General features: G+C 40.7%; 1 protein-coding gene across 1 annotated transcript in view; it reads right to left on the bottom strand.

The window, feature by feature from the left end:
• Positions 1-1,847: 1,847 nt before the first annotated feature.
• Positions 1,848-11,159, bottom strand: part of LOC122563882 (fructose-bisphosphate aldolase C-like) — a 42,234-nt gene continuing 32,922 nt past the window's right edge. Inside the window, exons 7-9 of the mRNA XM_043718087.1 lie at positions 9,894-10,068; positions 4,395-4,594; positions 1,848-2,631 (exon numbers count right to left, since the gene is read on the bottom strand). Coding sequence (XP_043574022.1) covers positions 2,536-2,631; positions 4,395-4,594; positions 9,894-10,068 — 471 coding nt within the window. The 3' untranslated portion in view covers positions 1,848-2,535. The remainder of the gene's footprint in view (positions 2,632-4,394; positions 4,595-9,893; positions 10,069-11,159) is intronic.

The raw sequence follows: 11,159 nt of genomic DNA, 5'->3' as shown, positions 1-11,159 counted from the left end.
CTCTGAATAGCATCCCACCCAGACCCATGCCCCCAAATCCTTACATTTCTCATGGTTAATCACCTAGCCTGCACATCCCTGTACACTATGGGAAATTCACCTAACCTGTACATCTTTAGACTGTGGGAGGAAACCACAGTACCCAGAGGAAACCCACACAGACACTGGGAGATTGTGTAAACTCTACATGGATAACCAACGGAGGGTGGAATCGAACCCAGGTCCCTAGTGTTGTCAGACAACAGTGCTAACTACTGAGCCACCATGCCACCTTTAAACCTGAACATTAAAAAGAATGTGGATAAGAAGCTGAAATGTGATGACATTGAAGGCTATGGACCAAATGCTGGAAAGTGAAATTAGTGTAGATAGGTCAGCTCAGCCTCAATGGGGAAAGGGGCTTTTCGTTGTGCATGACTCTTAGCGGTTGTCATGGTGAGTGAGATCCATGCCCTGGGACAGGAGATGAAGAGAGGTGCATTTTTTTTTTGAGGGGGCAGGGAGAGAGCTAGGAGGTGCAGGTCAGGTTGGGGCTGGGTTACAGTATGGGAAGGGTAAATTTTATAGTACTATGCCTTTAAGACATTTATGCTATGCTTTTTTCCTTGCAGAGAGGTGTTGCCACAGTGCTATCAGAATGCCTGCTTCAGATGCAGTGAGGAAATAGCTTTGAGTTTCTTTTAAAAATTAGACAAAAGAAGCACTACTGGGTGGAGGCAGTCCCACACAAACCCAGCGTTTTAGTTTTGCTTTCAGTTGGGGTCTGGAGCTGAGATACTGCTCTTGCTCTGCTGCAGCAAAAAACTCAAGTTCTCTTACTGCTGCTAGACTGCTTCTTTTGGTGTACCTTTCTCTGGACTGGGAGAGAGCATGTGAGATTATTTTAACTAAAGTGTTTTATGGTATCTAAAAGTCTAGTAGTGGGCCAACCAAATCACATCTGGAACACAGCACCTTACATTTACTTTTAAAACGTTTGGGTCTAGGTTATCACCGTAGTGTATTTTGAGGGGGTTGGTCTGGTACATAAAAGACCAGTACAACTTTAACGAATTAGAGGTTAGAAGTTTCAGGGATTTAATATTGGAGAGAATGGAATGAAGCAGTGAACAATTCAATATGGTCACCATTTGTTATGTCTTTTTACTTTAGTTTATATTTTGATTACAAATTCTTATTCTTTTCTCTCTGTTCATTGGATGTGGATATTGCCCATCACTAATTGCACTGAACAGTGTAGGTGATCTGTCTTCTGGAACCATTGCAGTCTGTTTGCAACAGGTTGTCCCTCAAAGCTGTTAGGGAGGGAGTTCCAGGATTTTTGACTCCGGGCCACTGAAGGAACAGCATTATTTTTCAAGATGTCAAGTGGCTCGAAGGGAAACGTAATGAGTTAGTGGTGTTCCTTTGTGTCTACTCCCTTATCCTTCTTGGTTGACAAGGTGATATGTTTGGAAGGTGCTGTCAAAACATTCATTTCTTTCATTAATGTTTTTGACTGGCATCTTATCCACTGAATTATTGAGTGCCTTTGTTCTCGATATAGTTGAGCTCCTTTTCTATTGAAGGAACACCAAGGACAAGTGTGGCAGGGTCATTGCACAGCACCAAGAAGAGTATATCATAGATTGATTTAGGCAGTTTTGTGCTCAGGGAGGGAGCTGATAAAGGGGTAGCAAGAGACAGACAGGAAATAATGTGCAAGAAAGAGGAAATGGCTAGAAAGGAGAGATAAGAGTCTGGAGTGAGTGGTCAGATTTAAAAGTGATAGTGGTAGAGAAATATTCCACCACAGCTGAGAATTACTGTACAAATCAAACATTTTGAAAATACTAAGACAGCAAGACTAATGTTTGTTCCATAACTTTATTATAACTATTTACCTGATGTGGAGTGAGTACAATAACTATATATCTCAAAATACTTTTGAACAACACTCAATGCTCCCCGCAATCCAAATATTCAGAATTCACACAAAAATATACAAACAGTGGGTTTTTCTTGAGGCAGGGAGAAAAATGCAGAGCACTGTTTGGATCAATTTAGACTTGTGTGTTATAGTTACCACTATATGTTGTGTACAATCATCTTCTAGGTTGTCATGCTCACTTTAGAAGCCACAGCAACACATTAACATTGTGAAGAGGCAAAGTGCAGTAAGCTCTGATCTACTAGTGATATCCTTTTGGTTCACAACAAGCCCAGATGATCAGGGCAAGGCAGCTAACACTGAAGACAATCTTTATAATCTTTCAGGGAAGCAATTAACAGCACTTGTAATATTGAAGATTGCAGTAATCTGTTGGAGTATCATTAAGGCCAAACTACATGAACCCTGGGAGAAGAGTATAGAGCATGTTGTGTTGCTATCAGCACTCCTAAGGTTAAATCTCAGCTACACAGCAAAATAATGTAGGCCAGGAGGGCACAATATACAAGGTAGCAGAGGCTGTGGATCAGTCAATCACGAGAAGCTGAATGAGAATTTAAAACTTTTTCATTCCTTTTTTATTTGGATTTTCCTGTGGATTTCTTTCAGTAAGCATGATTTTCTATGTAGAGAGATTGGCTAGCTGCACCGTCACTCTCGCCACTGGCCTCATACTGCCCGAGTGAAGCCAAACTGTTAACCTATTTAAATAAAAAAAGTGAATAAAGCATCAAGAACAAAATATTTAGGAAGATAATATAATCATAAACACTAAAAAATATTGAATTGATTTAAAAACATCCCTAATGCCACGTTAGTTCCTGAACACTTGTCTACATACATGTGAAAGCCATCATCAACCTTATGCTCTCAGATGTACAGTGGCTCCTTGTCTGACTACATCTTTATTTTAAAGTTCTCAACCTCATGTTACATTTAGAATAGCGTTTGCAAGAGTAACTTTAAAATGTCTCCTTTTAAGGTGAAACAATGTTTTAGAAAAAGGGGCTGTGGAGGTCATACAAACACTTGTTTGAAGACAAACCCCCATGAGATCTCGGTAGTCGTGGGGGGGGCAGCGAGAAGAAAGAGTCTGAAAACAGGAGCCAACTGAATTACTAAGTGGCAATTTTCATACCTAGTTTAGGTGCTTTGAGAAAGAGATGCAAGGCAATTATTATCGTCACAAATACAAATTTAAGAACTGAAGGGACACTGGATCTGAGACATTAACTGTTTTCTCTCCACAGATGCTGTAAGACTTGCTGAGTTTCTCCAGCAATCAGTTTCTCAGGTTTCCAGCATCCACAGTTCTTGATTTTATTTTAGCAATTACTATTGCGTTGAACAACAGGGCAGCTACTGTTGTAGAGAAACTATGGCCTCTTGTCTTAATAACCAAGCAGTATGTTTTAGAAAGGAATGAAAGAGAACCAAGAGGGAGATTTTAGAAACAAGGAGTTGCCAAGCAGGCTTTGCTCTTCAAAGTCAGATCTGGAAGACTCAAGCTGAGTGGAACAACTTTCAAAAAAGGACTGGGAAACATTCAATCAGAGAAAACAATTCATCTTTCAAGTCTTTTTTTTTTCAGAAAACTTCTTGATTTTTACTTTAGCAGCAAACAAAAATTAATTATTCAGTCAAATATCAGCTGTGCTACTTCTATCTATCCAAAGATGCTGCCAACCCAAGTTTTTCCAGCAATTTGTTTTTGTTGATTTCCAGCATTTGCAGTTCTTTGTTTTATTTGAGTTTGATATGTTGTTTAGTTTGTGATAGTAAATGTATTAAAACATTAATGTAATTTGGATATTTCCGTTGGTTGGTTAGAAATTCCACTTTTAAAAAAAAATACAAGTTATTTAATCTCAATAAAACTTGTCTCAAATCCCACCATGAACTTATCACTCCCTCTCTCAATTCATCCAATCCTTTACTTAGATTTCAGGTATTCTCTATTTTAATCATTCCACTATTTATGTCTGACTTCAGCTGTCAATGCTGCACACTCTGGTATTTTCTCTCTCCAAGAAACTCCTCAAAATGCTTTGACCAAGCTTTTTGTCCTAATAATTTCAAACTGTTAACTGGCATAAGAATTTTATTGGACAGCATTCTTGTGAAGCACACAGATATTTTACGCCATTAAAAAAATGGCACTAGAAAAGCAAGTTAATGATGGGATTGTAAAGCAAATCCCAGATGTTACCAGCAAAGGAGAACAGATTGAGTGTAAGGCATTCTTTATCAAATCTAATTTAAAAATATTTGTGCAATATTGGATGCAAGTCTGGTCCAGTCATTTATCACCAGATGTTCCTACATAGTGATTGTTTAGGAATCTGGAATGTGGCCCCAGATGCTTTCCCCCACCTAACTCAAAACCTTTATCCCAAAAATCTCAGGACTATGTATTGAAGTTTCTTCTACTTGCACTACAAAACAAACCAGGAATCACAAATACCTCAGCACGTTTCATGAACTCATCCTGAGCTGCCTGCAGGTTATCCTGCTCCCCACGCCAGGCATTCAATGCGGAGGCTTGTAGAGCTCGGCCAAAAGAGAAGGTCAGTGCCCATGGTTTTGGCAATGGACATTTGTTGATAGCATTAAGATGGATGGTGGCTTCCTCCTCACTCTGCCCTCCAGACAAAAAGGTGACTCCTGAAAGAAAAATCAGAAACAAGTCAGAAGCATAGACACCAAATTTGACTTGCCATGCAATTTCAATATGGCTGTGGAGGTTGAAGGATCATTGTGCATCAACTTAAAACAATTTGAAGGGTACAATGGTTAGCTGTGCTAGTCATCACAGAGTTTTGAGAAGATTTGTAGCTCAGGTTGAGTTCTGGATGTAGGTTTGCTCGCTGAGCTGGAAGGTTCATTTCCAAACATTTCATCACCCTACTAGGTAACATCTTCAATGAGCTTCCAGACAAAGCATTCTGATGTTTCCTGCTTTCTATTTATATGTTTGAGTTTATTTGGGTTGGTGGTGTCATTTTCTATTCTTCTTCTCACGGGGTGGGAGAAGGGGTCTAACCCGATGTGTTTGTTGATAAGAGTTCCGTTTGGAATGTATAGGACAGATAAGGAAGGATACCACTTCGACTGGGATAACACATCCATCCTAGGACAAGCCAAACAGAGACACGCACGAGAATTTCTAGAAGCATGGCATTCCAACCGGAACTCTATCAACAAACACTGACTTGGATCCCATTTACCACCTCCTGAGAAAAAGAACAGGAAATGACATCGCCACAGGAAATGACTACCAACCCAAAGAAACCAAAACGTATAAATAGAAAGCAGGAATCATGAACAGTGCTTCGCCTGGAGGCCTACTAAAGATGTTATCTAGTAGGGTGACAAAACATCTGGAAATGAAACTTTCAGCTCAGCAATCAAACCTACATCCAGTCATTACAGCCTTGTGATACACGATTAAAAAAAAGAGCTCAACTAGTCTTTAGAATCTGTAAAAATGAAAAGTGTACTTGTGCACATGAACATTAGAAATAAAGAGTTCAAGACGACCATATGGCACTAGGCCTTCTCTGGTCTTCAATGATATCATTGCTGATCTTTGGCTTCAGTTCCACTGACGCCCTGTCCTTCAGAATTCCATGCATCTATACGCTACACCAGTGGGGTGCCACAGGGTCCAGCCTTCAGGCCTAACTATTTGCAATCTCAGATAATGACTTGGATGCAGGGTTAGGAGGTACTATAGACACAATGGCAGAGGATAATAGAAAAGTTTTGAAAGTAAGTTGCAAAAAAACTTTATAGATAGTTTTAAGTGAATATGCCAATGTTTGGCAGATGGAGTTTAATATGGATAAGTTATCCAATTTGGCTGGAAGAATAAAAAAGTCAAATTATGGAGGGAAACTTAAATGTTTCATTACAAAAGGATCTGGGTGTCTTCGTCCATGAATCACAGATCACCAGTACGCAGGCACAATATGTAATAAAAAGGGGGTCAAATAGAATTTCAGCATGTAGTGTTAAAAGGAATGGAGTGTACAAATAGGGGAGGTATTGCTACAACTGTAGAAGACATTGTTGAGACCACATCTAGAAAGGTTTGTGCTTTTGGTTCCCTTAAAAGTATATAATTGGATTGGAGTCAGTTCAGAGAAAGTTCACTAGATTAATTCCAGATAAGAAAGGCTTGCTTTATGAGAAAAGATTGAGCAGTATAAGACCTATACACTAGAAGTTAGAAGAATTAGAGGAGATCTAGTTGAGGTATACAAGATGCTAAAGGGGGATTCACAAAGTAGATGCAGAACAGATGACTCCTCTTTTGGGGGCAATCTAGCATGCAAGGTTATGATTTTAGGCTACAAGGTGGCATATTTAAAAGCAGTAGGAATGATGTCTAAGTGTTTTGAATCTGCAGTTTGTTTCCTCTAAGATGGAGATGACATCAGCCATGATTGTACTAAATGATGGATCATGCTCAAGGCTGAATGGTCTTGGCCTGCTCCTAGTTCTTTAGTATTATCCATTTCTGTAGCATAGTTTTGAAAGCTCTTTCCAAAATCCACATATACCAGAATCTACTGGTTCTCTTTTCTCAACCATAGAGCTAACAGAGTCATAGAGAAGTACAGCACGGAGACAAACCTTCAGTTCAATTCGTCCATGCCCACCAGATATCCTAAAATAAATCTAGTCCCATTTGCCAGCACCAGGCCCATATCCCTCCAAACCCTTCCTATTCATATACCCATCCAGATACCTTTTAAATGTTGTAACTATACTAGCATCCACCCCCCCTCCTCTGGCAGTTCATTCCATACACCCATCAGCCTCAGCATGAAAACGTTTTCCCTTTTAAATCTTTCCCCTTTCGTCTTAAATCTACGCTGTCTAGTTTTGGACTGTGCTACATTGGGGAAAAGACCTTCTCTATTCATCCTATCCATGCCCCTCATTATTTCATAAACCTCTACAAGGTCACCCCTCAGCCTCCAACCTCTAGCGAAAATAGTCCCAGCCTGTTCAACCTCTCCCTATAGCTCAAATACTCCAACACTGGCAACATCCTTGGAAATCTTTTCTGAACACTTTCAAGTTTCACAACATCCTTCTGATAGGAAGGAGACCAGAATTACATGAAATATTCCAAAAGTGGCCAAACCAATGTCCTGTACAGCTGCTACATGACCTCCCAACTCCTGTATTCAATATATTGACCAATAAAGGTAAGCATACCAAATGCTTTCTTCACTATCCTGTCTACCTGGGACTCAATTTTCAAGGAACTATTAAAAACATACGCTTCTGAACATCTTAAACTCCAAGGAATTTGTCAAACAAGGTTGCTCTTCTTTAAGATCACAAACTGTGTGATCATACTATGATTTAAGTGTATTAAGAAATTCCAGTACTTCCCCAACAACAAGTCTGACTGTAGTTCCTAGTTTCTCCCTTTATTCTCAGTTATGGGTAGTATTACATGTGGTAACTTCCAATCTATTGGGACCATTTTAGAATCTAGAGGACTTTAGAAAAACTATGGCTACGCAACCACTGGATTTTAAAACTAATCAAGTGTCTCTAATACTTTTTAATGTCCTGATTTTAAACTACCTTAATTTCCTCTCTGGCATTTAAATGATGATTCCTACAAATGAAGACTGGACAATTTTCTTCTGTTTACCATTTTTCTTTCCTATGATCATTTTTCTCCTTTTTTTAAGATAACCTAAAACCCTCCCAATCCTTAGGATTTACTCCCATTCTTTGCACCACATTAAGCCTCCTGACTTTATGAACGAACCTATCATGAGCCTTGCGGAGGTCCATACACCATCTCCACTGCTCGACCTGTCTCATCACCTCCTCAAAGAACTCTAAGATTTGTCAGACATGACCTGCCCCTCAAAGCCATTTGACTGCCTTTAATCATGCTATGCTTTTCGAAATAGTCATAAATCCTATCCCTCAGAATTCTTTACAAAACCTCACTGACCGCAGATGTAAGACTGACTAGTCTGTAATTGCCAGGGATTTCCCTATTACCCTTCTTGAAAAGAGGAACAACTTTCGTCTCCCTCCAATCCTCCAGTACAACTCCCGTGGAGAGCGAGGAAGCAAAGATCTTCGCCAGCGGCTTAGCAACCTCCTTTCTCGCTTCCCAGAGCAACCTAGGATAAATCTGGTCTGGCACTGGGGACTTCTCAATCTTAAATGTTTGCCAAACTTTCCAGCACATCAACTTCATCAATCCTGATCTGTTCAAGCCTAATTCCCAGCTCCTCAAAGTTCTCATTCACAACAAGGTCCTTTTCCTTAGTGAAAACTGAAGCAAAATCTCATTTAGGGCCTCCCCTATCTGCACAGACTCCATGCACACGTTCCCTACACTATCCTTGACTGGCCCTACCTTCTCCCTGATCATTCTCTTATTCCTCATATGTGAGTAAAATGCCTTTGGGTTCTCCCTAATCCTTCCTGCTGAGCCTTTTTCGTGCCCCCTCCTGACTCTCCTCAGTCCATTTCTGAGCTCCTTTCTAGCAAACCTGTAATCCTCTAAAGCTGTGAGAGATCCTCGCTTCCTCCATTTTACGTAAGCTGCCTTCTTCCTTTTGACGAGAAGTTCCTCTGTTATAATCATCCAAGACTCCTTAATCTTACCCCTTCTTGCCAGTCTCAGAGGAACAAAATTTGTGCATCACTCTCAACAATTGTGCCTTCAACACACAGTCTCCACATGTCTGCTGTGTCCTTTCTGTGGAACAATTACTCCCAATCTTTATTTCCCAACTCCTGATGGATAGTGTCAATGTCCTTTTCCCCCAATTAAATATCTTCCATTGGTAACTGCTACTTTCCCTCTCCATGGCTATGGTAAATGTGAGGTAGTTATAGTCACTGACACCAAAATGTGTTCTCCTACCGCGAGATCGGAACCTGCCCTGGCTCATTGCCAAGCACCAAATCCAAAATGGCCTCCCCCTCATCGGCCTGTCTACATACTGAGTAAGGGAACCCTCCTGAACACACCTGACAACAAAAGCTCCATCCAAATGGTCTGCACAAAGGAGGTTTCAGTCAATATTGGGAAAGTTGAAATCAACCATAACAACAACAACCCTGCTACATCTGCATTTTTCCAAAATCTGACAGCCTAGGAGTTCTTCAATCTCCCTATTGCTATTAGGAGGTCTGTAGAAAATGCCCAAGGAGGTGGCTGCTCCTTTGCTGTTCCTAATTTCCACCCATACTGACTCAGTAGACAAATCTTCCTTGACAATCTTTGTTTCTGTGGCTGTAATGCGCACTCTAATTAACAATTAGAGTGCTACACCCCCTCCTTTTTTCCACCCTCCCTGTTCCTTTTATACGTTCTAAACCCTGGAATATCTAGCAACCATTCCTGTCCCTGTGAAATCCATGTCCATTATAACCACAACATCATAGTCCCACGTACTGATCCATGCTCTAAGTTCATCACTCTTATTTCTGACACTCCACGTGTTAAAGCAACCACATTTCAACCGATCCCTTTGTTTCATTACATGAAAAACCTTCCCAATAGATTCACTACATCCTGTCACTGCCCCATCTACAACCATGCCCCTCTCAGATGTCATTCTGGTTCCCACCCCCTGCCAAACTTAGTTTAAACTAGTAAATACCGATTCCGTCAGTTACCTAATACAAGATGTCAGTTGACTGCCAGTTGCATGGATGTGATTCACAATGACCACTTTTTTCTATGCCACCAAAAATAAATACCTATCTCCTAATTTGCTACTTTTCTCTCTAGCATTTCAATGTCACCATTTTTGGTCAATAGATGTGCTGGTGTGGTTAAGATTGAGGTTGCTGGAAAAAAAAATCATTCAAACCACACTAACATTCTCTGCTCCTAATTAGTATCAGAATGTTCCAAAAATAACAAAACATATTACAGTAAATCCTGTAACCAGTGTCCATGTACCTGGGACAGCAGGTGGGACAGTGCGCCGCAGTGCAGTAACTGTGGCGATGGCAACCTCCTCAGGGCTGTACTTGGTGGGACAGGCATATCCTGCTGTCACCATGTTGGGCTTCAGTAGGGTTCCCTCAAGATATATGTGGTGATCACTTAAGGCCTTATAAACTGCACCCAACACCTAAAAAACAAAAGGCAAGCACTTCATTATCATGAAAGATATGGTACAGAGGAATTCCTCATTTTTCATATTTATCTTTAGTTCTCTGATATAGAGATCAGTAGGTAGGGATTTGTGTTGTTCCCATTTTCAGGTTATGAATTAGATTTGCCCTCAAAAGGTATGCTCTAATCAGGGGGTCGAAGACTGAAATTCAGCCACAGTAGCACAGCAGTTCACTCATCAGTAAATTAATTTTATGCAGCTTCTCTTATTGACAGTGTTCCTCAGATAGCTGTAGGAACATGGTTGGCAGAAGTTCTCCTGATCCATCTGGCCGAAATGAATTTCAAATAAACTAGCAGTTCTTAGAGTCAAACAATACCTAGGCTATAACAGCATGCAGCCAAGCCCAACAGCTGCTCCTTTCTTACTGACCGTAACACTGCTCCTAGCATAACCCCAAGAGTTTATGAAATGGTCTGTTTACGTTCTCTATATCCTTCCTAGAGATTGGTTGGCTGTATCCACCAATTGGTTAGCCTTAATTGTCTCAGCTATGTGTAAATATTGAAGATGCTGCCTTTAACAAAATGAAGTCATCCTTGGACCACTGGTAATGTTCCTACCTCTTGTTCAGAAGGACTCGAGCCAGACACCTGGAGGTGTGCATTACATGCTGAAAGTGCTGTGTTTGAATTCTCTCATTTTGTCACATTTGATTTATTCTTATGCTATTTTCTGTTACTGTAAATTAAGTTTTGTACTTCATTTGTCTAACTTGTACCTGCTACACCCTTTAGAGCCAATATGCAGTTGTAGTTATCAGTGAGTTACATTGCAATGATGACTATGTTTTAAGGAGAAAGTGAGGGCTGCAGATGCTGGAGATCAGAGCTGAAAATGTGTTTCTGGAAAAGCGCAGGTCAGGCAGCATCCAAGGAACAGGAGAATCGACGTTTCGGGCATAAGCCCTTCTTCAGGAATGAGGAAAGCAGGCTAAGAAGGCTAAGATAAAAGGTAGGGAGGAGGGACTTGGGGGAGGGGCGTCAGAAATGTGATAGGTGGAAAGAGGTCAAGGTGAGGGTGATAGGCCAGACGGGGGTGGGGGC

The sequence above is a fragment of the Chiloscyllium plagiosum genome, chromosome 28, assembly GCF_004010195.1.
Source record: "Chiloscyllium plagiosum isolate BGI_BamShark_2017 chromosome 28, ASM401019v2, whole genome shotgun sequence".
Lineage (NCBI taxonomy): Eukaryota > Metazoa > Chordata > Chondrichthyes > Orectolobiformes > Hemiscylliidae > Chiloscyllium > Chiloscyllium plagiosum.
The sequence above is the reverse complement of the archived record's forward strand: the minus strand, read 5'-3'. Positions and strand labels throughout refer to the sequence as shown.